At 43.1% G+C, this 27,440-nt stretch overlaps 1 protein-coding gene across 4 annotated transcripts in view; it reads right to left on the reverse strand.

Moving 5' to 3' along the window:
* tns2a (tensin 2a) overlaps positions 1 to 26,319 on the reverse strand; it is a 46,633-nt gene extending 20,314 nt beyond the window's left edge. For 3 of the 4 annotated variants that reach the window (XM_041053896.1, XM_041053904.1, XM_041053886.1), the window contains exons 1-3: positions 25,472 to 26,319; positions 11,583 to 11,688; positions 11,251 to 11,288 (exon numbers count right to left, since the gene is read on the reverse strand). In XM_041053896.1, coding sequence (XP_040909830.1) covers positions 11,251 to 11,288; positions 11,583 to 11,688; positions 25,472 to 25,600 — 273 coding nt within the window. In that variant the 5' untranslated portion in view covers positions 25,601 to 26,319. Of the gene's footprint in view, positions 1 to 11,250; positions 11,289 to 11,582; positions 11,689 to 19,302; positions 19,426 to 25,471 lie in introns of those variants that run through there. The other variant, XM_041053912.1, reaches the window with a different exon arrangement.
* Between the last annotated feature and the right edge of the window lie 1,121 nt (positions 26,320 to 27,440).

The raw sequence follows: 27,440 nt of genomic DNA on the forward strand, positions 1-27,440 counted from the left end.
GGGGTGTGTCACCACAGTGTGTATGTGTTGTGCAGTCAGCGTTAATCTTTCTTTCTTCCCTTCTCTCTCAAGCATCAAGCTCAGTCTCTTACTGCTGCTTGTACGTAACTACACACACATCAACAGGAAGGCAAGGGGACAGATAATGAGCTAAATCGAGACTTGCCGTGTTTGAGAAAAGTCACAGGAAACAGGTTCAGGTTGAACGTTGACTATCAAATGACTAACTGGACAATGTTCCTGTATGACTCACTCTGAGAATTAATGTTTACTTCCATCTCTGTAGGGAAATGGATCTCAAATCTTATCCTGTATTGCGGTTGGTTTTCATTCGTAGCCTGAACCCAACTCATGACCAGATAGGTTTAGGCTGGGTGAGGCTCAAAATTTCTCTAAATTCCCTCTGGCTGTTGTAGGTCAGTTTCATTTAATATGTCTGAAACACGCATTAAGTATTGCATGTCTAAAAGGCCATGTTTAAAAAGACAGTGAATTGGACTCTGCAGCGACATATGAAACTCATCTGCCACGACAAAAATGTGGCTTTCAGTTGTTCTTTAAATGTTGCATGACTGGATCTGATTTGGGGGCTCAAGCAGAACTTTACATCCCATACCCTACCTCTGACATTCTGCTAAACAACTCTAGATTTCCAACTATCATTGGAAGCAATTACTTCCTTCCTGTCCTGGTCAAATACCTCTTTGGGTATGGGGGACGGGAACAGGATATAAAGAAATGAAAAATTAAAAAAGAAAAAATATGAAAAAAATAAAATAAAAGTGTTTCAATGAGTCTCCAGAACAGCTTCAGCAGATGAACGGACAATGTAAACTGGGAAAGTCCTGGAAAAACTGGGAGGTCTGCATGTTATCGAATCAACTAACACTTCATTCTTGCTTTGTGGGTCTTGATGTGCGCAGTGTTCAATGAAAGACAAGCCACAAAACTCATAATGAAATCTGGTGGTATTGCTGGAAAATGCAGCGATTCAACTAGTGTCTAACAAGAAAAATCAAAACCTTCTGGAATCATCTACTGGTTCCAGTTTCTCCTCACTCAGCCAGTCCTGGAAATACTCCAGAGAGTCCACATTGTTTCAAATTTCTAGTTGTTATGACTTCAGTTACCCAATTTTGACTGTGCACCCATTTCTGAACACAGGATGAATCAGGCTTTACCTGCGTTTCACACTTTCACACCGCTTTCACACCGGTCATTGACCCATTCATTTCTCTAATCTTTCCCTCCTTTCCTCCATTTATTCCTCTACATCCCTCACTTCCAGCACCCAGTAGAGGGGCCTGCTGAGGGCAGCCCCTAAGCCAGAACAAACACACCACACCAGATTCCATCTCCTCAGGCCAACGTTTACGCACAAACTTCCTGCTAATAGACCTCCACCCATCTTTCTCCTTCTCTTTTCATCCCTCTTGTGCCCTTTTTCTCATCTGGCCTGCTCTCTCTCTGTGGAAGTTCATTTCTGCCCTCGTTCTCGACTTCTGCTTTTCTGCTCCTTTTGTCTTATTTTCAGCTCTTTCTTGTCCTACTCCATGTTCTTTCCAGTCTTTCTTCCTTTGTTTATTCTCTCTCTCCAGCTTTTTTGCTCAATCCCAATATTTCCTTCCTCTTTCTTCCCTTCCTTTTCTTCTCTAATCTGTTTCTCACAAAACCCTTCCTGTTTGTCTTCCCCTTACCTCTCCAACTTCCCACCTATTAGTTTTCTTGAAACCTTTTCACTCTCTGCACTCTTCCATTTGAACACCCACTATTATTCAATGCCTATTACTTCAATGCCTGGAAAGGTCTTAAAACTGGAAGGTCACAGATTTGATCCCTTGTGTCCATCAGTAACCAAATATCCTTGAAAAAGACAAAGACCCAGGACTAGCTGGCCTGTTCTAACTTGCTCTGCTGGCTACGTGTCTAAACCAATTTATCTACCAAAGTAGATGCTGAAGTAGCTCAAGAGAAGTAGCATGACTTCAAGTGCTGCCCCTCCCTTCCCTTCCACTGTCTCCTCTCAGGTGGGTCCAGCTGGCGACACTCAGAAAGCCCTGACCCCTGTAACTTTCTCTCCCATCTCCCCACCCAACCCCTCCTCCATCCCTTCCCCTACCCTCTTCCCTCCTTCCCCATCTGCCAGTCCTCTGTCCTCATCCCCTCTGTCCGTTTTTGTTTTGCTGCAGCGACCCTGGCTCCTCCAGCTCTTTACATGCTCTTTGATCCATCAAAGCAGAAGGAGATAGCTAATGGATAATGCACGGCTCTCTGCTCTCAACACATGGCTTAAGAGCTGTAGGCTCTAAGAGGAATAACTAGAGGGTGATGTAGCAGCCTTGGTATGTTATTGCTGAGAACGCGTATGTGAGGGCAAAGTTTGTGAGAGCCTGCAACAGTGTGTGTGAGAGTGATTCGGTATATGATGGACAAATATGGCGTAATTATTATGCTATTCATGGTAATATATTCATTGTTTTTCTTCTGTTTGAAAAATATTACATACAAGTTTTAATATATTCGTCCCCATGGTTGGCAGCTGTCACTTTTTATTTGAAATTCAAACTACCAGTCAGTAATTGGTCCATTTGAATTCAAAATTCACACTGTATAGGAGCAACAGGTTGTTCCTTGTACTCCAGCATAGTGCGTTTCTAAAATACATTATCCTGTGAGTCTATCACAGCTTCCCTATGCAAACATTAAGGGGAATTTTAAAATGTAATGTTTTCGCTGTTATTCCGCAGTGGATGGCGTCTTAAAAGGTACTTTCGTGATCTCACAGATGTGCGCTTCCTGCCCAGATTGTACCATGGCACTCTCCTCTCTTCTTCTTTGCTGGAATATACAGTATGTTAAGTCTGCTCTGTAGGCCGCAGCAATAGCCACACAGTCTGTAGAAATATTGGATTAAAACATTGGCTTCCCAAAAAACACCTTTTGTATTTTGGATTCAGCAGTGATAGTAATAAGCTAATCTTACTGTAAGATTAGCTTATGAATAAGAGAAGCAGCTGAAGTACCGTAAATGAGGGAAACGTTAATTCCACAGTGTAGTTTTGGATTAGGTTATAAGGGTTATGTTCAAATTAATTCAAATGTTCTTGAATGTTCAAATGTTCATATGTTGGAATGAGTTACATGTCACTTAGAATTTGTTGAATTTGATTTTTAAAAATGGCGACAGCTCCTCATTACCATAGCTTGACAGAACCTCACTTGTTACTTCTCTGTTCAGTTTTTGCTCCCAATAACTGTACAGAGCAGAAATAAATGAGTACTTGTGTGTAATGAAGTAATACAATGGCTCACTCTCTCCCTATGTAACAAAGACATTATGCAATGAGCAAGATGAACACAAACAACTTAAACTGTTGCATAATTAAACTAAGTCCTGCATTATTGCTGCAAGAATCGTAGTTCACTGAGAGCAGGTACTAAGACGTAAAAGTTTCTACATCTGCGAGCAAAACAAAGTGTTGCAAACAGTCGAGATCAAACCATATCTGCTCCCTGATTACATATGAACGCAGCGCTTATGTGGCATTTCCTTTGATGGTTAGCCTTAGGCTTAATAGTCCCCCATTCCTTTGGTTCCCCTGGGAGAGCCAATCAGAGAACACTGATGAAAGCCGCAACGAATCAGCGGTGAAAGCCGATGCTAGCTGTGACCTTGCGTGCTTTCATCATCGCCATCGAGCGAACTAGCCAAGAATGCAAGGGGCCTTTGAGTGAGCATGGCCATGTCTTAGAGTAATGGAATCACAGAGGGTAACTCTGTCTCTGATTACAAAAATAATGATACAACAGGTCATAATCAATGAAGCACCTGCAGACAACTGACTCAACAAACTAGCACAGATACGTCTAAGATTACGAAAAAAGGACAAAGCAAGTTCACCAGCTTCTGTAATGGTAATTTGGCCAGTCGTAGTAACAGTTTCTATGACGGGATTACACTGCCGAAACCCACAGGCACAAAATGAGATCCATGGGTTTGGATGTACAGGAGCCACGCACCCAACTCATAGTGTAAGTGGGGGGACCCAGTTGCTGTTGCATCCCTCACAATCTCTCAACCAGTGATTTAGTCACAGTTTACTTTTTATCATGGGAAAACATCTGACTGGTGGGTTGTAGCTACCTCCACCCCAGCAGACATTCTTATTAATCCTGTACTACCCTCAAGGCAATATTGCTCATGCTTGTCGAGAGTTTAAGCAATATGCTATATCTTTATGTCTTACACCTGTTTTCTCTCATAGTTCAAATTCCATATAGATGAACAGTAAAAGGAATGTATGTAAAAACTGTCAGAGCCAATTAAAACCGTGCTAAAAAAGGAGGAAGACAAGTAACAGGGATGTTTTTTCACACTAATTTCACATTGAAGTGTGTTGGGACTGGGAGTAGGCAATCACACCCACTGTTTTTTGTTCAGTTTCACATGCATCTACTTTCACATGCAAGCCCTTTTGGTCACCATGGGTAGAAAATAATACCTTTGCTCTTGGCCACTCTGTATGACTTTCTGGGTATCAAAGCCTGCTTTGAGGGGTTAGTGGAACAATTTGGTTGTCACAAGATGATAGAAATCCCACTTTCTAACATGCCCGCTGACTGCTGTTGTACTGGAATGTGACCCAAAGAGAAATCACTTGGAAAGTTGTTTGTCATGTGGGTTATACGCAGGCTTAGGGAGGATTTCTGTAATAGTTACCACTGTACAGATTATCACGCTCTTGTAATTGTCTCTGTTTTAAGTCCTGCCGTCAGAAGTTTAGTAAGGCATCCAAGAGTTCTGACAGCATGCCATCTTTTGTGAACTCCATGCACCTATGGAAACAGATGAACAGAAAGCTTAATGTTTAGACTAACTTAAACTTTTTATGTATGCCTGGCAGTTAAAACTGCAGATGGTCGTTCCCTTTGCACAAACCTGCAGGACTCATTTTATGGCAGTTCTGAGAGTTACCTGGCTTAGATGTATAACCATCCTTCAAATGTACCCCACATGTCTAATGCCTCTTAATCATGACAAGGTGGACTTCATGAGAAAACCAGAAAGCACCCTGCCTTAGTCAAGGGGGACTTCAAGGCCATAACTAAGTAAAAACAACACCTATGGGTGAAATATGTCTATCCCCAAGACTTAGGAATCCCCTTTCACACATTTGGTGCTTTTCTTTATGTGAGGCCGGCTAACAAAGCGTTTGTCTGTTTTCTTTTTTTTTTTCTCCCCTCACTGTTCAGCACATATTCCTCTCTTCCTCTCTGTCTCTTGTTCCCACACTTTCTTTTGACCCCAAAAGGAAAGAAAAGGGTCTCTGTCTCTAGCTGTTTCATTTTTGCTCCAAGCAGCTGAGAGGGAGGCCGAAGATATCACAGGTCACATGGGTTCCAGTGGGGAGCTTTAATGACTGGGTGGGAAGCAAATCCCTGTTATGGAGCTGGGGGTCAACAGTTATGACTACACCGACTACATGATATACTCATAAAGTTATGCAGATGGACAAAACACAAACAGCAAGCACACATGTTACTTGTCCAGAGGTTTTCTAGGTCCATGCAGAAGGCTGAAGCACATCCACATAGTTCACCACAGTGCTGTTCTCATCCATCCATCTTTACCCTTCTCCCAAGCCAAACAGAGGCTGAAGGCTCGAATCCGGACAAAAATAAGCGTGGGTAAATAAGCAAAGCAGGAAGACGTGGGCCGGGATGAGATTGGGAGAGATCAACAATGGAAAAATCTCCTGTGAACCAACAAACACAGGCCACTGTTACAGATCTTCAGTCTCTCTCTCCCTCTGTGGTTGAGCTGCATCTCTGTCATTCATCCTGTTGATAAGTAGGCAGTGACACAATCCCCAAAAGCACAATATCCCCTCCTCTTTCTATATTTGCAGCACCCTTCAGCCTAAACGGTGGTTACCATAGGCACAAAAATGCATTCACATTCTTCAGTTGTGCGTTGTGCATTGTCAACAATTTCCTTTAGGGCCCATCTTCTTTTGTAGTACGCCACATCTCACAAACAAGATGACCCTGCGGTGAGAGTCTTCATTGTCTTTCTGATTTTTTTTTTTTTTAATGTTTTTGTTTATCATCTCCCTGAGACCTAGGGAGGTGAATTTAAGGAGCTGACACAACACAAAATGAAAGCGATGAAAAGCAAACAAGAAGACGGGAACAGCTCGTTAGTCACAGGCATTCATCTGGTGGAGCCAGATGTTATGCTTAGTTAGATCAATATCAGCAGTTCGAGGGAGTTAAAGAGTTGATGGGTTGACACAGGCTTGTGATGTAAGCATTACTTCCTCCCAGGATTTCTACACATTTCTTCCAACTCCAGCTTTATATCAATTATGTTCTTGCGTGTGTGTGTGTGTGTGTGTATCATAATGTGTAATGAGCCTAAATTAAATGCCAGTATATAAACAGTAACAGTGGATAACACTACAATCTGTGACTCATGTCCTGCACCAGTGTGGGTGTCAATATTTAAGATCCCTGGTGGCAGAGATATACAAACGGTCTCTTCCTGTTATATTTAAAACAGGCCAAATCCACTGACCAATTAGTGCAGCCTATGCCCCTGCTGCTACACACACACACACAAACTTGGCTAACTTAGCTGTCATGCTTATGGTTTTAATAACTCTCCACAACATCACTCACTCACCTTCTCGCACAGACACACAACACACATATACACACATACAAACACACACAGGGACGCACACAGCTCAGACTCAAAACACGCCAGCCAATCTATGCAATTACCAGAGCTGTCTGTGATAAAGTGGCGACTCCTTTAGTCAGAAGAGACAGTCATGGTCCTGGTAATGTTAAAAAGATACAGTTGGATCTTGTTATCCTGAATGACTCACAATGACTACATGAGTATTTGGTGAAGTGCTAGGCCTGTAGGACAGAAACCAGAGGCCTGGGCTCAAGGCCACAAAGCTCTAACCAGAGATTGCTCACTACTGACGTCACTGAGATCCCTGAAAACTACATTTCTGTGATGCTTCCCACCACCTCCTGAAGTGATTAAGAGGGTTGCTTACAGTAAACTGAATGTTTTGATACCTAAACTTGGATATGTTTTACCTTTGTGTCAGTCTTCGCACTGAAAGCTTCTAAAAAGTAAGCTGTGGTTTTTATCTTTTTACTGCCATGAGGGCAATGAGTGATATATTCCTATAGTAACATCACTGGAACCAGGCATAGGTTTGACATGGAGGTTTCCTTTTGACAGGAAGTCTGTAGGGTGAGGGGGATGTTGGGGTCAGCTGCATGTTGGGAAAACATGGATTATTTTGCCATTACTCCATCATTCCATCTCCACATAACTTCCTATGGTCTGTTTGTGCTGTATGGTTTCATGTAAGGATCAGTTTAGTTGATGCAAAGTTAGCAAGAACAATGCAACATTGAACAGAGTTGGAATAAATTCAATTACTGCCACTAATACGGATGTTAGGCAGACAAAAATTTAATATGTAATATGGCCGTGAGGAAAATGGCTCCAGTAAAGGAAGACCAGGGTTTAAAACAGTATCAGAGAAAGAAAAAGTAGTTTGCACACTGTTTCCTCTGCTGTATGTGTGTCTTTCTTCTAAAATGCTCCATCTTTACTAAAAAATAAAGAGGATCTGGGAAAGCAGGACTCAAACCACAACTGTCCTGATGAAAGGCTTTTATGTTAGAGAAACATCAGGCGGTTAGGCTATGTTGCTCTGCCTCTCATCCCTGCATCCTCCCCCACTTCCGCTCTGTCTATCTGTGCTTGATTGTACATCCTCTTCTTGTAAAGGGGAGGGAGCAGTGTAAACAGGTCACATGTAAAATGTATTTTGGCATGTTGAGCAGATAAGAGGTCTGACAAAGACGAGAGACAATAAGGAATCCCGACGCGCACATGGGAAGCAGGAATGTGCCGTTACTGTGATAAACAGCTCTGCACTGCCAATTTTACAAGTCAGTACTATGCACTGGACAGTAGTAAAGTTTAAGTATTTTCAGTCTCCACATCAGTCAGTCTTTTAGGTGAGGAGTCACACTAATAGTCAGCCAGTCTGTCACTGAGTTACTGGCAAACACAGCAGACCTTTGAAATTTTGTGCAGATGAGAAGTTAATCATGTGCATAGCAACATCGTGACAGAGCAGTGAATGGAAAGCAATGCAACCAAGGAGGCAAAACAATTTTTAATTTTCTTAAAGTTTCTAACCTTATTAACCTGTCATGTCCAAATGCATGTTTTTATGGGTGCATTTATTTATGGATGGCCCACTTGGTCTACTTAGAGTAAACACCACTCAGCCAGTCACAGTGTCAGTCAGTCTAAATGTCCATCACTCTTTCTGTCAGCCAGTAAGCGTCAGTAGGTTTCATACCAGTATCGTACAGTATGTCTGCCAGTCGCTCATTCAGCGAACCTCCCTGTGTGATTTCATATCAGTGGGGTTCCCCTGTGTGACCAGTCTCAGAGCTGAGCAGTCAGCCAGTCAGTGAAACAGTCAGTCATGGAGTTTTCTTTTCCCAGCGGAAATGACTCTTCTTGCCTAATTGGACAGACAGACTGATAAACTCGTCACGGGCTGCATTTCACTAATTTTAATCCTTCCTCCTCCCACTGTTTCTCTCTTTCCCCCTCCCTATCTCTGTGTCTTTCCCCAACCTTCCCTCCATCTCTTTGCTCCTGGGCCCTAGTAACCCTCTCTCCCTCTCCCCCTAAATTCCCTGTGGACAAAATTTTCCACTTGGGATCAAAGATAAGGAGGAAGTGTTCTCTGAAAGAAGAACATGCTGAAATAAAACTCTTTATGGCCTTCTGTGTGTGTGTGTGTGTGTGTGTGTGTGTGTGTGTGTGTGTGTGTGTGTGTGTGTGTGTGTGTGTGTGTGTGTGTGTGTGTGTGAGAGAGAGAGAGAGAGACAGAGAGAAAGTCTGTGTTTTTAATAGAATAGAGATGATCCAGCTGGAGGCTGTTGACCTTGTGGGCAAAGAGTAGGGAACAGAGTGACAGAGGACAACCAAAAAAAAAAAAAAAAAACACATGAACTGAGCACCAATCATTCTCTCTGGGAGGGAAATTTAATAAAAGTGTAGAGGGTTTTTCCAGGGAACCTGAGCAGACACACACTGACAGGATACTGGACGGTGTAGTAATGAGATGATTTGTCACTGAGCTTACGGCAATACCAGCCAGTTGGTGATGTAAATAGAAGCCTGGCGAGAACAGGATAGCTTGCAGATGGCAGACCACCAGATGTGTGTGTTTGCACATAAACACAGTAAATATGCTCATCGAGGAGGTTAGAGGTGGTTGATTCAAACACAAGGTTTTAGGTAAGAACTGCCAAATGTGGATCAAGTACAAGTGAGGAAACCAGGTCATATAGCAGTATACCGAAGACAGTTGAGATCTGTGATTTAGATCTATAAATGGCCAATGTCTCTATCATTACTAAATAAGCATGCATTTTAGAATTCACAGTATTAGACACTGATGCCATCCCATCTCCCTCTACATACAGGGGTAGATAACAGCAGCCAGACCCCCACGCCCTGCCTTATCCGACCTCTCCCTTCCTGGACAGCTACGATGGATATCGCTGTTTAACTACCAGTCAACAACCACACATCAGACAGTCACAGTCAGGCTATCAAACAACATCCTGCTTCTTCCTGTAATCAATCATCACAATTAATAAATGTTGAACATTTCTGTGGAATCTTCTGCTGTTGCCCAATGAGCTCGCTTGTGACTGTTCCAGGATTTCTTTCCAAAAAGAGATAACAATATGAAAAGTCAATTGTTGTGATAACATGGCTGTTGCCTTTTGGCGATTCATCATTTCTTGTGCCATTAAAAATATCTACAGCAAATTAGGGAATGCCTCTACACTTAGGGATAGAGTAACATTTTCTTTTCAGACCTTTTTATTTTGAATTAAATAATTCAATGTTTTGAAGAATACTGCTCTCATTTCTGCAAGCTAAAAATGAAGCTATCGCCAGCAGCTGGCTATCTTAAAAACTGGAAAAAAGGGGGAACAGCTGGCCTGGGTCTACCTACCAAGCTTTAATTTGTATAAAAACAGAGGTGTAAAAATGACAGATTTTGGTTTTATCTTTGGACAGAGCCAGGTTAGCTGTGCCCCTGTTTTCAATCTTTATGCGAATCTAACCTAACCAGCTGTAGTGTCATATTTAGCATGAGAGTGGTATCAATCTTTTCATTGATGCATTAAATATAGAGAGGACACTATGTCCTACACTGGGAGATTAAAAAAATATTATACCTATCTGCCTTCACAGAATAACATGTCCATGCAGTAACTTATAAACAACTTATAAACACCATGCAAGAATAAAAGAAAAGCCACATCACAAGTTGTCCTAAAAGGCCAGATTCTACTTTTTTTTTACTGCATGTACCATTTCAAAGCTACCCTTTCATCTCTGACACATCCTCAAGGCTCTCCTTCCCTCAGATAAAAGACAAGTAGACGGAGGGATGCTAGAGGAATTAGTCTTGTCTATGCCACATGCCTTCGCCTTTGGCTTTCTCTCCTTCGCCCGTGGACTGCCAAGGCTCCCTGCCTCAGCCTCTGGCCCCCCTTCGTCACTCTGGCCATGGCTGGCATTCTCCCCCTCTGCATCCCTCTGTCTATTCATCATACCATCCCTCCATCAATGACCCTTTCACAGAGGCAGCAGTGTGGGGTTGGAGCAAGGCTTGGAGCTCTTTCTGAGGAATGCAACTGAGCGACCTTCATATTAGCACAGATCTTGGGACTTCTGCTCTCATAGAGTCACTGTCATGTGTCTTTTCACACCTCACTGGCATGACAACACACTAAACGACTCAGATTAGCATTTCTATGTTATCCCTATATAGTCCAGTTCAGCCTCATCAATATCTACATACAAGGATGGCTCTCTTCCAGGGTCACTGACTCGATGAGTCCATGTGAATGCATTTCATTTGGTGTAGTCAGGTTGTGACAGTGCTCCATCCAAATGTAGAGCAAATTAGAAAGTGCACATTAATGTGTTTGTTTCATGCATTAAATTAGAGGAACATTAATGTCTCCTCATTGCTCCTCACAGATTTGAAGTGGAAGCTTAGATTTTTTTTTTTTATCAGCAAAATGCACAAAAACAGAAAATATACCTAATATATATATAGAAAATATTTCATCCACCATACGGTGCAAATGGACGTTGATCCTTACCTTGGCCTCGCACTTCCTGTGGGTGGCTGTCTTGCATACTTAGGAAAAGTAGAGAGGGAGGAGGAAAGACAAAAAGACAAGAGAGTCAAAATCTTGGTATCACCCTGCTGTGTTACTGCATAGTTACACTCCATACTTCTTCAGTTTTAAGTCCTGCAGCCTGTGTCGTGCATCCTATGTGCTACCGGTGTTATTAGATAGCTAGACTCTCAGATAGACTTTCAGTCTAACACTGCATCATCTGGAATATTTTTCTAGACCATCCAGATGAACTCAGATCTCAGAGCTGCAACACAAACAACTTCACTTGACCTCATGTTAGCAACATGTACCTCTGCAGAAGGAGCCCACGTGGTCCACGTTCTGACGACACACGATGCACTGCCGCTTCTTTTTGAAGGTCTTTTCCTTGAAGATGTGGGGCTCTCCCTTCCCCGCCTGCTCACACACACACACACACACACACACACACACACACACACACACACACACACACACACACACACACACACACACAAACACAAACACAAACACACAGAAAAATGAGGTTTACACTCAGTCAGCAACCTGATACAGGACCAGATGTGGCACTGCAGTCTGTGCTGCTGCCTGCTCTCAGGAACACTGCAAGAATCCTTGTTTGACCTGCAGCCAAGAGTTGGACTTGGCAGATGTTAAATGTTGTGTGTCAACTGTTTATACGCTTTCATGTGAAGGCATGAACACAAGACAGACAAAGAAACTGGATTTTCTACAACTCTTTCCACTAAATGAAAGAAGAAAACTAAGTAATGGCTGATGAGTTAGTGAACTGTATTAATGACAGTAGCTTTGTACTGTAAGCTTTAACCTGTATGTATGACAGACCATGGTGTGTAGTTGTCTGAATGAGTGTGTGTGAGTTAGTGTGTGTGCAAGGATGTATGTGCAAAACTATGGCAACATCCATTCTCTACTTCTTTGCTCCCTTTGCCTCTTGAACTTCTGTTCTGGTTGTGTAACTGTCTTCCAGTAATAATCCTCATGGTTCCCGCCCATGCCCCATTATAATCCTTAGTGTGTGTGTGTGTGTGTGTGTTGGAAAGTAAAAAAGAGCAAAAGTATTGGACTAATTCTTAAAAGACAGTGAGAGAAGTGGAAAGTAAACTAAATATACCACTTTACTCTCTCATGTTCACGTGCCTCACTACATGTGTGTGTGAGTGTGTGTGCTAGTGTGTACGTGTGTGTATGTGTGTTAGTTGGTGTGGTGGCCCTGCCCACCCTGAGCCTCTTTGTTTCCCAACATGGGATCAGATCCACAGATGACTGGGCCTGACGTGACTCCAAGGAGGCTTTGAACATGAGACAGGCTAAGTACAGGGATTGCTTAGCATGTTTCATGCATGGATACATAATGGGAGAAGAAGGGAAAAAAATAGATGGGGGGGGGCATGTGAGTACCCCCATAGCAGTAAGCGCCATGTCATGTTGACAGGCAGAACATTTATTCTGGAAACTGGCAGGTATCCAGGCATAAACACAGGATTTGGGACAGAAGGTGTTTCTCTGTTCACTCGTCTCAGGGCAAACATGGGTGCAAACACACACACACACACCATCAACATCATCACCATGAAAAAACAGCAATGTGTAAGAAAGTGACCGTGCTGCTAAGGCTGCTCAGCATCCACGTTTCCATAGCTTTGGATGATTAAACTGATACATATACATAAAGGGGTTTTTGTTTCCCCTGTGTGTGCTTTTCCTCCTTGGTAACAAAGACAGAGCGCTGTTTGCACACTTTTTCCATTATCCCACTGCTTTGACTCTGTCCTCGGGACTGGACAGTGTTTGGACAGCTGCCTGCCTGGCATCACCCCTCTGCCAGCTGTGTTCAGCGGCTGCTGGCCTGCTCCAGTACAAGTGTACTATGACCACAGCACCCTGGATGGTGGAGGTGGACTGGGTGGGTGGCTCAGGGGTTGGTGGTGAGCCGATGTCTGTTATGTAATAATGCTGTGGTCTGGAGATTGACGTCCCTCTCTAAAAACTGTGCAGTCATCACTTTTGGAAGTTGTATATTTTTCATTTTGGGATGTCCATTAATTTTTTTTTTGACTCGGTATAATTTGGCATATTCTTGTTTATACTTTCCTCACAGTAACAAACCAAAATCCACACAAGCTTCATTAAAGTTTCATTTTATCTTTTTCTTAACTTGATCCTGTTTTGATGAATCCTTGATTTGGCTCTCCTTCTTTCCTTCAAGCACCCCCTCTCCTGAACCCCAAACATAACAAATGTTCCTTCGTCTCATGACCAGTTTAACTAGCTCATGTATTCCCTGCTCATTAGCTCTGCTTTGACATTTATGCCTATTGGCCCAGCATGTTCAATATGGACTTCATCACACGCTGTCGCAAAAGTAACCCAAAGTGTTTCCCACAAACTTTCACACTTCTTGTGAGAGTATTTGAGGACTCAGTCTATAGAATACCCTCATTATCATCTATGAACTGCAATAATCTAGTGGAGTATGTGTGACTGTGTGTGTGTGTGTCTTTGTGCGTGTGTGTGTGTGTGTACAGGCGTGCATGAGTATACACATGGGGCCCACGGTGAGTTTAAAAAAGCAACCAGTTACTGTCAGCTAAACCACAGTGGTGAAGTGGGCTGAGAGATAAACACATAGAGGAGAGGCTGGCAGCATTCCTTCTGTTTCAGACACAATCAAGACCACTATATGGTGCAACCACAGGCAATCATGGTCAGACAGTGATACACAACCCTGCTACTGAATGCTGTATAAGGTCTCACATTTGACACCGACATAAGCTGCTATACTCTGGTTCGTGTGAAGAAACTAGAGGGTAAATCGTCTGACTTTGATGAAACCACTTTATATTTCACACAGCTGACAATGGATGCCTGGGGGGTTAAGGCGCCGATCATGAACCACAACGTCCCCTGTTTGCATCCGGCCAGGGACCTTTGTGGTATGTCAATCCCCATCTCTCTCTCTCTCTCCCCTCATTTCCTGTCATCTCTCTGCTTGGCTATCCAACAAAGGCTTAAAATGCTGAAAGAAATCATTACATAAAAAAAATAAACAAATCAATTGTGGGTGTGCTACTTTTCTTTGTCATTAGCAATGCAATATGTCAGCCAAGTAGTAAGAGTGACAACTGTTTTTTTCCAAATGTTTGCAGGTTTGATCTCTGCTATGTCCACAGAGAGCATGCTGAACAAACAAACACAGGATCTGAAATGTAAATAATATCACTGGAATTAAGTTCATGGCTCAAATACAAGTGCAACTCTTTACTAATTGTTTTATTTTCTGCCCCACAGGAAGGCGAAATGAGAGACAAAAGTAAGTGAAAGAAGGGTGAATATTAGTTCACTAACATTAGCACGGTGAAAGTACTGAACCTTTAAAACATCGTCATTACCTTATTTTATTACTATTTTATTTTCTTACTCCCTTTGTCCTTATTTCATTGTAGATGTCACAATTATTTTGTTAAATCATTAATTTTTATGTAAAGTACTTTTAGTTGCATGCAGCATTAACTGCGGTATACTAGACTGTATGCAATTATGGTAAGAAAGTAAAACACAAAGCCAAATACAGAATAATTCTTAGTTCAGCAGCCTAGAAACTATAAAGCGTGAGTCCTGTATCAAAGCATGAGTCCTGTATCATGGGGAAATGACCACAAGTATCAGTGTATTCACAGCTTAATAAAGAAAAGAATACTGTGCAAACTGAGTTAGGAACCAAATCTACTGAAATACTCAACTCAGCTCAACTTGGGAGTCCAGCAGAGGAAACCACAGTGAAGGAGGTTTACAGCTTCGAGGAGTATTACAACAGAGGAAGCAAAAAACAGCTGGTAGAGTCTTAGTGCATGAGCACAAACAACCTGTGATGCTGAGCCCGTTCCCCAGGATAGTAATTACTGTCACCGCTGTAACGGATAAAAAACATCTTCCTCTGCTAAAACATATGTTGTTCAGTACTCAGTACTCTGAGCTAATAAAGAAACTTACATTTCTGCTGCCTGAGACAAAAGAGCTGAAAAACAGAGCAGAGTGTAACATTCGAAATCTAGATCCATCTGCCATCACTGACATGTCACAAACTGAGCTCCACAGCCTCTACCAGCCAGGACCTGCCTAAATTTCCACACTAGTGACACAAGTTGTAAACAGCTACCTGAGACCTCAGGAAGAGAAACACACACATATGCTTCACACACACACACACACACACTCACGTGCAGATGTGTATCCCTGCAGACAGTCAGTGGAAACAGACAGCCTTGCCCTTTCCTTTTCCCGTCCCCGTGTCCCCCCTGTGCCAGGACAGACCCCACCTCTGCTACAACATCTGCTACGCACAAGAAGCCCTTTTTCTAATATTTTTAGCCTCCTGGCAGAAAAAGGAACCAGAGGTTTCTGGAGTCAAAGAGATGCTTTCTAACCAGAGATCCTTCCCCTTCCCTGCTGCACGTCTGCCAGCCGTCAAAGAACAGTAGCTGGATTGAACGAGGGAGGGGTTGGACACACACACAGGCTGAGATTTATGCATACAAATGTAAAAACAAATACCCAGGAACAGAAAGCCATTCGCGCACGCACACACACACACACACACACACACACATGCCTCCACCCTCTTATTTTTTCTAAATATAGTCTTGATATTTAGACAATGATGGGCATTGTGTGGGAGGGGTTCATTACTGAATACAAGACTGGACACTGACCTCAGCTTCAGCTGCAGATGGTCAGTCAGGGCCTTGAAGGGAAAGTCTTCTCACTGATTTTGTCATGATAAGAACTGTGATTGTCACTGGGACTTTGTCTCCAGCTCCTCAGGTCATTATTTTACAGGCCAGGCACAACCACTTCGCTGTGTGTCAGCTGTACACTGCCAAAAGTGGCAGGTGTTTCATAGCTCTGCTGTTATGTACTAGCAGAAATGCTTTTTTTAAAAAAAAGAACCATTATTTAATCAAGCTGTCCTGTTTTGCATATAATTGATTTTATATCCCCAAGCACAACTGAACGAAATCAACCATTTTCAGTTCTTCCACATCCCGTCACTCCTATGACAAGTTGTTAGTTCCAGACTTAGGTCTGTAACTAACAACTTTTGTCTTCATCAAGTACACTGCTGATTAAATTCTCAATTTAACCGATTAATCGATTAACTGTTGCTGTTGTTTTGCAGGTCAAATCGCATCTGGTGTGCAAATGGTGTGAGTGCAAAGCAGGTTTTCCCTCTGACGATCACATACGAAGTCTTCTGCAGTGAGGGGTAAGAATTCTTAGCTTAAAAAGGAATTTACAGACTTGACCTTCAGTTTCAGTGGAAATGACCTGAGTCTCCATTTCTCTGGCGGGAAAGTTCAATGTCCATCAGAGATGGACAACAACCAAAAATTGTTAATTTTGTAATGGCTCCAAATCACAGCATGTTGGTTTTATGCGCTAATGCACCACAACACGCACAGTTACTCTGGTGTGTTTCGGAGTTCTTGTGTACTTTAATCCCACCCTGCATTGAGAGTGTCTCACATGGGCTGGTATCTGGGTTCCTGCATCATTTCTTGGCATCAAGGCCGGCATGTGTGTTAATAAATGCGTGTCAGTTCATTTGTATGTGAGCGCATGTGTGTGTCCAAAGGGTGGGACAGGCAGTGGAAGGAACAGAGACTGCCTGTTCCTGAGGTGAGGTCAGTGTGCCTCCATGTTACACGTCCGTTCCTTTGGACTCCTGCTGCAAACACAGACACACACACACTCACAAACACACACAGCATGGTCTTACTGCTCCAGCAGCAGCACCAACACCCCCCCGCTGCAGTTGTTCATATTTACGGGCAAAATGCACCATCTGTTTTCCTTCAAAATGTTACCCATGTACTGTGAAGTGGCCTCAGTAAGTGGGTGACATCATCCAGGGGGTGATGATTAAGCGATGGTTAAGAGCGTTAGGACCAGATCTGATCTGATTGCAGCCTCAGACACATGCCTATGAAACCTTTCGCTGCGTCTGCTGTAGTAGAAGAGAATCCATTTGCATCCATCCTGTTTTTAATGCAGCAGGATTTTCCAGGTAAGAGTGAATAGCTGCTACTGTAGATCTGAACTCAGTGTAACTGCATCTGGCACAAGGGAATGTGAACCAGCCTCTGTCTCAGCCTTCTTGACTTGGCAGCAAACAGGGGGTCTCCCGAGTAAACACCACCATCATGTACCATTTCTGGACTATCAAACCTCTCAGTTACACCCAATAATTACAAATATAGAATACCTGCTGTATAGTGAACACAACCATAGCATTGTACTCCTGGCCACTGAGCGTCTCCATTGGAGCAGCTGGCTTAAGTGCCTTGCTCAAAGGCAACAGTGTTTTTTTGTTGGAGGAGGAAGAGGTGCATTACTTGGTTGAATTTCCTGCCCAGATTTTCACAGAAAATCCGATTTTTTTCATTGACCTAATCTTATGGAAATGCAGGCTGACCGGCGCTTATCTTCATTAAATATGGTTCTCAGAGGAGAAATTTGCTAATGACCACACTGTTATCAGTCAAAGAAAGATTGGGAGACGTTGGACAATGTTATCTTGTTGTTTATCCATAGCTGTTTTCCTCATGTTGCAAAGGGGGATAGGAACCTGGCATCATGATATGGAGCCAACACTAATTGGCCAGAATATGAACCAGGCATGTCATTAACCAGTGTCCACATGCATGTACACACACACACACACCTATGAGGGGCCACTGCACAAAGCACATGCATGTGATCATGCACACACAGATGACAGATTTTTGTTCACAGCATACATTTAGTCAGCTTGTGCTCTTAATTTCCCCTTGGGATAATTGTACATTGCACACACACACACACACACGTGTACGCGCACACACTCAATCCTAGCCTGTCATCACAATCTGACAAGGGTGGAAGCAACAAATTGCAATTACTCTTGTGTAATTTAAGCCAACTTTTCTTAAACGGGGCACTAATTTTTGAACCAAATTACAGTTTAACTCGCTGCATGAGATAGGAAACACAAACTTCAAGTCTCCACACCACAGATCGGTCCATTTATGAGTGACGAGCAAGAGAAACAAGGTAAGGGAAAGTCAGAGGAAGCTGATCCAAACTCCAGCTCCTGTCTCTGGCATTGGCCTGTTCAGATTTACAGCGGGAAATACACAAGGAAAGTTACTGGATAAATATAAAGAAAACATTTCAGCCACACGATGTACTGACTGATATCAAACAAACTTCTTCCAAATGTTTAAGGACTGGCTGCTTATTCACTTCCAAGTCAACAGGTTTTTGTAGCTGCAGTTACTGAAATAAAACACCTGTCACCTCATCATCTGCGCACACGCGCGCAAGAAACACTCTCACCTGACACTAATGAGAAGTGACCGGCGCTGACGCAGTATCAATGGGGACGAGGGACGGGGGACGAGGGGGGGGCTCGGTGCATCATATGACCCTGTTCACAGCAGTTTATGTCAGTTTAATGAAGCTGAGAGCAACTTATCAGAGAACAGCAACAAGTCACTGTAAGTTGTTACACTGTTCCTCATGTTTAACAGCCGAAAAAAAAAAACAGTGCTGAGGGTTTAAATGTGAGGGAGACTGTTACTAAACATACAGTCAGGTACAGTAAGGTCTGAAGCTCTTAATGAACAGCACAGACATACTGTAGACCCGCAGCCTCAGTGAGCCACTTCCTAAAAACATAAAAATAAATAAATAAATAAAATATCTGGTACACCTACCAGACGTTTAAGCTTTAACAGAGCGGACAGTTCGTACAGAAGAAACCTGCCGTGATCTTAAAGTCACGGTGTTTATACAGAGGACAGTCACATTCACAAAGTGCGCAACTGCACAGCCAACACATGCGCATGAACAGCCAGCATCATACATCTATCCAAATTCCACACACACTCCAAACACTGCACATTTACATGGATGAAGTGAATCTACAGTCACACCGACACAACTTTCCTTCCACACTAACGGACTTACCTTGCTCATTTTCCCGCTTATCATATCCCCTGGTTCACAAGCTGCCCCTCATTCTCAGTAAGGCCATCAATAACATGGCTTGCGACTATGAGATAACTTGTTTTCTTTACTCCGGTCCTCCCTCCTTACTGGGGCTGCGGGGTGGAGCCACACGCAGCTAAAAAGCATGTGTGGAGTACTATTACTAGAATTTCAACCCACGATTGGTCGGTTTCTAGAGGGGAGCGTAAGGATACTCGATCTGGATTGGCTGAATTAATCATTAAGACATTCCTACAAAAACCTCAAGTGTCAGTGAGGTGGTCAATCCAGAAAGTACCTCAGGGGATTTAGTGTTAGTATTTATTTGATCACTTAAAACATCTTTTCAGGAACCCTAAATGGATTTATGATGCTGTCCAATATTATAGTCACTGTGATAGTTACAAAAAATGTTAATAACTATAAAATAACTACAGAATTATCCTTCACACTGAACATATAAACAAACATGTAGCTATGTGGCTCACACGCATATGTACTGAGGCGTTTGTAATTATGGACCCCATGCCATGTGCAGGAGGTGGTTCTGGGCTGCTCCTCTCCTCCTCTTATACTAAATGGGGCCCAGTTTTAACATAGTCTGTATATTATGTCCATACACTCCTTTAACACCACCACCTGTCATGTTCTAAGTTTTCATTTGAACTAATTAAGGCTTTATATAATATTTTTATGAAAGTGAATATTGTAACTATATATTTTTTTCTAAGCATGATCTCTTTTTTTTCAGTACATTCTGTGGAGTCTGAAATTTGAAGTTTTCATGCGCTTTTAATGGAAACACCAGGTGATGAGGTGTCACAGGTGACTGGGGTCAGTGGGAGCCACGTCCTGTGCCACCTGCCTTCTGCCAGAAGGAAGCAATAAGTATACTCAGATCAACTCACCGATCTGATTTAATGTGTGTGTTTATTTTCATCCTTAGCACAAATATGTGATTATACTTTTCATAGATTTATAATGTCTATTTTTTTTTTTTTCAGCTAAACCTGATCCAAACTACTTCACAATTTTCCCACATATTCTCTGACACATCTTGGCTGGAGATCACTACTAAAGTCCCTACCTCGGGCTCTATGTGGTCAGTGCCCCTACCCACTTACTATGTAACTCCAACACACACACAAATACAGATGTGCCTTGACTAACATCTGCATTGACACAGCTGCTGATGATGACTAGTATGTTAGTAGCAGCACCTAGTGGTCAAATAAGAGAAATGGACCAGATAATGTCAATTTCTGCTGCTTTATTAAGCACATTTCTAGATGTTAGTCAAGAAGTTTCTATGTCTTTTCTGCAGTAATTAACACAGACAGAGACTAGTGTGCTGATATTGTGAATGTAGATGCAGTGTTTGGAATTAAAGTGAAAACATGCAGAGAGCATCACTGAATTGAAAACCTAGACAGCAGCCTGAGCTGATCCTCTACAATTAAAACTTGCAAAGATTTTCTTATATGATGATGTAAATCTTTGATGCCTGTTCCAGCTTCTGGTTGTGATCATACTCTCTGTATGCCCATATAGGTGAATTCCTTTTGAGTTTCCTGTCTTAAATTGTTAGCCCATAATATTCCCCAGCCTCAGACTGCTAATGTGGAGCATTATTTCTGTCTACTGCCTCAGTCTCGTAGTCACTTCCATATGTGTTAGACTGACATGCAGGTATGAAGGCTGCACAGTATATCCCTACTGATCAGTGCAGAACGTGACTGTGAATCATGACGTATGCAGTGATCCCCCGCCAAACAACACGTGCAGTAATGCGGTCTCTTCCTTTTGCTCATAACCAAGGAATTTCCGGTTCATGGTACAGAAAAAAGGAGGACTGATGGATTGGGGTGGGGGTGAGGGCGGGAGTTTAATTGTTTGTGGAAATTTTGGCTCCCTTTCTTTTGGATTGTGGCAGGGTGAGGGGAAGAGAGGAGGGCACTGAAGAGGAGGAGAGATGGATTGAGAAGTGAGGAGCATAGTAGTAAGGTGAAAAAGGTAATAGGAGGGGCACGGAGGTCAAGTGTGAGACTAACAAAATACTGAGGGACCATGAGAGACAGGAAGCTGGTGCTTGGATTGGAATGAGGGTTTGAGTCGGTGAGTAAAGTGGGGGAGGGTCATGGTGGAAGAAAGATGGAGATGAGGAAAGACGGAGGAATAAAGTTGCTGTGGATGAAAAGAGGAGGTGGGAAAATTGATGAATAGTTTTAGGGGCTTGATTTGAGTGTATGTGGTAGACATTCCAGGCAACATGAATCCTGAAACAAGTTTTCTCTGCACTCAGACCAACACCACATGACCACAGTCGACACCATAATGCAAGGTGCTTCATGTTGCCTGAAATATTACAGGACATGTCAGGTGTGTTTTTGTCTAGCCTGTCCAGAAACCAGAATTTAGAGTCTCAAGGAAGTAGAAGGACTTGGATCATGCTTGGAGGTAAATGAGAAAGAGGTGGACAGGGTGGGGGCCTGGGCCAAGAGGAAATGAGGGGAGGAGGAGGCTAGAAAAGGGGGCTGCGTAGCTTGACGAAGGATTGTGTAAGACAGCGCTAAGCCAAAGGCTGATATGGTGCAGCTGTTGAAGGAGGGAAAGATTGAGAAAGAAGTGAGAAGAGTGGGTGAGACAGAGAGATACTCAGGACACAAATAAGCACGTGTTCACATTTATTGTGCCGGTGAGTTCAATAAAATCCTCTCTGTCAGCCAACGCTGCTTAGCCCCAAAGACATTTTTAAAAACTTGTCCAAAAGCTCAACATTTTTGCGTGTAAGAAAAGAAAATATTTTGTGAATAGTTCACTGTGAGGTGTTTCTTTTAAGGGTGGCGCAGGGATTTGTTTGGGTGTTTTGGAGACTTACCGAGGGAGGAAATAGTTTATGTCTTTCCCTTTTCCCTCGATCAGCTTTCATCTGCGTACCCACTACACACAACAACAAGCATTCCTCAAATCCTGCTCAGAGTTTGGGACAGATCTTTGTTTTCAAGCCGCAGGAATCTAGTCTACGACAGCCACCCCCTTAGCCTGGGCTTTACAAAGGAATTCACCTTTTTTCTATCACACAGGAGCATATGAAGTATTTCTATTCTATTTTGCTCTATTCTACTCTGAATGTTGGGGATCTATATTTAACCCTAACCGGTCAGTGTTCCTTCCTGTGCTGGGTGTGTGTTTGTAGTGAATGCCTGTGGTTCAGGGCCTCGGTATTGGTCATGGCCAATCTAAACTTTGTTGTTCATGAGAAATTACAGAGAAGCAAGACAAATACATGTAAAACCACTGTCACAATGCCAGATCTCTATATATTTCTAGAGTCAACAACACACAGAAATAGAGCAGAACTGGTGTGATGACAAATTTAACTTTTTATCCTCAAAGACCAACAGCAATAAGCAGGTTAAAAGAGAAGAATGAACTTAAATTTCTGGATTATGAGCAGTACAAGCAACTACCAGCAAGACTGGAAACAATAGAAATCACCACAATTGCTGTAGAGTTAGGAGTTTAAGAATTAGCAGCAAACAGTGCAATGCTAGTGGCTCTATGTGGCTGGGAAGCATGAATCTCTGTACATCCATCCTTACAGCCTTTAGATGTAAAGATATTTGACTGCGTAAGTGCAAACTTTAACCTGCTGGTTTTGGTAGGTGAAAAGTCAGAAGACTACCAAAGTCAAAGGGATTCATTCTCTGGGATCTTTGGATGTCTGTGCTGAATTTCATGGCAATCCATCCAATAGTTGGTGGTGTATTTCAATCTGGACCGAAGTGGTGGACCGACTGATGGACTGACATCACCATCCCTAGAGCCATGCAGCTAGCATGGCTCAGAGAAATCCTGCCATTCCCTGGCAATGGAAGCTGAGAGAGAACGTGTTTCATATTATAGATGATCTGCCAAGTGATTCCATTAATGACTCTCATACTTGAACCCTTGGCTGTACGTGTTGGTGAATATGCTTATTATGAAGCCTGCCAATATATTAAGACATTTCATTTTCGGTGCCAATATAGCCTGTTTGCGGTCATAACACACAATAGGACAGATCAGAAAAATAATTTATTTCAAGGATATAACCTCGAGGTGGCAGTTTCATTACATCTGTCCGAGACTCGCCTACTTTGATTTGTCCCATATGAATTCTCCAGCATTCACTAGAGCTTACCGCTTTGTTTTTTAAAGAGAACCATATGAACCATTGACTCTCACTGCCAGGAGCTGTTTATATGAAGAATTCACTTTTAGAAGGTTGTTTATTGATGCTCAGCTACTCTCCATCAACAACTGTCAAAGAAGCGCTGGACAGAGAGGCAAACTTGACTCAGTCGAGCAAGTTCTGAGCACATTTGGGCAGTGAAAGGTGAATGAGTTTGGATGATCCAATAGCTAGCTGTAATATACTGTGACGCCAGTACTCACAAAATATTCAGTGACACAAAATCAAAACAGAATACAGTTTTCTCTGAAAGATGTGTTTCGCCTGCTCTTTCACACTACAAATATGTACAAAAAGCGAAGAAAGTGTTTATTATTAATGGTCTGTGATGAAAAAAGTCAAATGATAAAAAGATGGAATAAAAAGTTGCCAAGTGTTTCCAGTAAGCCCTTGGCATGAGTCTAATTAGGAATGCATGTGCATGCTTCTTGCCAGGATATAAAGACATTAAAAGTTTAATCATATTGGTTGTCAGGTTCTCACTGACGGTAGCATCTGGACTACACAGTACCTGTCACACTGATTGTCTGCAGATCCATGGAAAACAACCATGAAACTACAAAAAACAAGAAGTGAAAAACAAGTTCATAAATAGATGGGACAGCATCTCCTCCTCAAGGATAATCAGAGGGATCCAAGTGGTTCCCACACCCATGTAGTGGGGTCAGTCACTGCAGGATGACGTAGTCCAGAGGGCTCAACATTCCCACGCTGCTCAGCATGTGATATGGAGCCACTGGGACTGTAGTGCAACCACGCATGCACACACACACTCACACATCCATGCACGCATGTACACACATGGAAAACATCCATTCACATTTAGAAAAATGCATTTAAACAAACCAGACAGTTCACACATCTGGATTAAAAAGCCACACATTGTCATGCTTGTATGTAATCCAGCAGTGTGTAATGTAAACTGACGGACAGAGGCTGAGGTTCTCAGTGTTCTCTTGATGGCTAAAAAAAAAACAACTTAAAGATCACTCCAGCCAGCCTCTGTTTACATTATGGTAATTCCCCCAGCAGTGCTGAGGCCATCACAACAGTGCCATTGTCTCTGTGCAGATGTGGCCTCAGCTCAGAGATGCCATCGTCATCCACATCATGTTTTAAATCAAGGCCAAACAAAACACACACACGCAGTCACACACACACACACACACACACACACACACACACACACACACACACACACACACACACACACACACACACACACTGGGACTTTTCTATCACACATGGATCTGATATGGATCAACTGCATTCTCTTTGACTCATGACCTTTGACCTCCCTTTGGAACAGGGCAGGAGTAAAGAAAATTTCCATCAGGTGTCTAAAGTATAACATAAGAATGATTATTTTTTGTAAGACCACTGAATTCATCACTGATACCTACTTTATCATGGTCTCATGCAAATGCAAGCAGAGATGAGGTCTGCTATGTTCACTTCCTTTTAACGCCACACCCCCAGATTTTTTTTTTTTTTTACTTTTCAAACTTGTAGTCTTCAACCAACACTGACTCAAGTGACATCATTTAGGGCGACTGATCAGACTTCGCTCAGCTCCCTCTGGTGTGCTCCTCAGAGGTTCCCCTCAATGAAGCTACTGATTATTAATTTAGAAGACTTCATAAGGCTCCACTAAAGAATACATCATGCATATAATATAAAATATAAAAAATGATGGTTTCATTTTAATGTTATAGTCATTACTATGGATTAAATGATCAAGATCAATGAATCATATAAATCACCCAGTCAAAAAATTGTTGCTCAGTCCATCATCCAAACACAGACACCCCTCATGAAGGCCCAGCATGGTGCATATCAACATTATCATCCTGTATTATTATGTTCATCTACAGTTTCATCACACTCTCATGTAAACACCACATGCACACTGACCTTTGTCAGCCTCATCCTGCCACTCTCACTCCTCTCCAGGCTCCTTCTCTTCAGAGACGAGTTTCTGACCACCGGCACCGGTTGCACCTCTTCCTCCCCACACCAGTCCGAACTCAGGACGCAACCCATATAGGTGGACAGGGTCCTGGACTTGGGGACTTATTCCTCCTCCTCCTCTCTCTCTTCTCTCCTTCTGTCCTCCCTCCTCCTCTCTCCCTCTCTGTCCTCTTCCCCTTGTCCTCTACACAGGCTCCAGCCCGGGTTCCTGGGCAGCTGTTTTTGTCAGCTGGAGAGGAGGAGAGGGAGGCCCTTCCCCTTTTCCTGGCTCTTGTTCAGCCCTGCTTCAGGGACAGAGGGAAGGATACTCTGTGCATGCTCTCACTGAACCCCCCCCCCCCCTCCCTCCTTTCTATACGCACTTTAAAAACACCTCTCTCTCCAGCTCAGTCCTGCTGCAGTTACATGTGGACTCCCCATTTCTCTGCCTCCACCCCCCTCTCGCTGCTCGTCTTTGTTTCACACACACAGTTACAAACACCCCAACTTTCTTAGGCACACTTGAGTTCCCAGCTACTTTCTGTTTCTGTTCTGTCTGCTTTTCTTTGTGTCAGTCGATCACACTCACTTCATCCTCCGTCTCTGGACTCACACACATGACCCTTATGTCAATGCTCAAGGACTCATCTTCCCATCCTGTGATCAGCGTCTGGATTTCTTCTTAATGTCTTCACTCTTTTCTCTCCTTTTTTTGCTTCTTCTTCTTCTTCTTTCCCAGTCCTCTCATCCCAAGAACACGTCTCTCCCTTCCTTCTGTCTCCCTTTCCTCCTGCTTCTACCCCCGTACTAAGGTTGCCTCACTCTTACATATACAATTACCTCTCTGTTCTCACCCCCACCCATCTCTCCTCCTCAGCTCCCCTCTGTTTCCTGCTCCCAGATACAGGCAGTCTCTCCTTAGCTCGGGCAGCACATTGTTGGTATTGTCTAGAAAACAACCAAGAAAACCACAACAGTGACGGCAGCTGTTAGGATGCTGCGCAAGGCAGTGATTCAGAGTGGACTGAACCTTCCCTTGTTTACAGTGCAATAGCTTGTTTGTTGCAATTGTGAAACAAGGTCTCTTTCACCCCAGAATCCATACCTAACACGCTATAAAGGATGAGAGTTTTCTGGAGGAATGTCAGATGCATCCTTGTCATTGCTTTTTGCTGATTTCTGTGTGGACAGAGAAGGAAAAAAACATACATTTAGTGCATTTTTAATACTGCTGCAGGGTGTGATAGACATTAGACATTAGCATTGCTCATGTTTCTTTTCCTCACAGTCTTTTTGCTGTTGTTTATTTCTTCTCCCTTGAGTGTTTTGGCTGCTACGCAGGAGCTCTCAAGGCTTGGAAGAGTGAGACTGTACCCCTTAAAAGGCAAATTCTTGATGCGCCTCCAAAAGCACCCCCCCCCCCCCCCCCGCCCCTCCCAACTTTGTATTTACTCTCTACGTTCCCCCTTTCCTCTCATTTGTTTTCTTCTTTCTCCCTCTTCTGTCTCCCTCTACTTTCTTTTCTGTCTGAAACCACTGGTGAGGCTGTCTTGTTGTTGCAGGCATTTTGCCCCAGACAAGCCTTCCAGGTGTCCTTCCTTTCCTCTCTTCTATACCCTACCACCCATCTCTCTCTCTCGCTTTCTCGCCGCCCGCCCCCCCGTCCTGTGTTTTAGGCTCCCTTCCAGTTGACCCCAACCCCTCCTTCTGCTTTCCCTCAGTTCCCTCCCCTTCATGTATATCTTTCAGGCAAGGTCTCAGACATGAGCTCAGGCTACAGACAGCGTTTACAACAAGCCCCCCTCCTGGTTTCACATGCCATGAAATTAACTCCTTCTAATCAACTCAGGTCCTGCCAAAATCCTTGTTTTGCATCTGGAAAATATGGAGAAAGACAGGCGGCAGTTTGCAGACAGGGCCATTATCTACGGCT

The sequence above is a fragment of the Toxotes jaculatrix genome, chromosome 2 (genome assembly GCF_017976425.1).
Source record: "Toxotes jaculatrix isolate fToxJac2 chromosome 2, fToxJac2.pri, whole genome shotgun sequence".
In the NCBI taxonomy this organism is placed as follows: Eukaryota; Metazoa; Chordata; class Actinopteri; family Toxotidae; genus Toxotes; species Toxotes jaculatrix.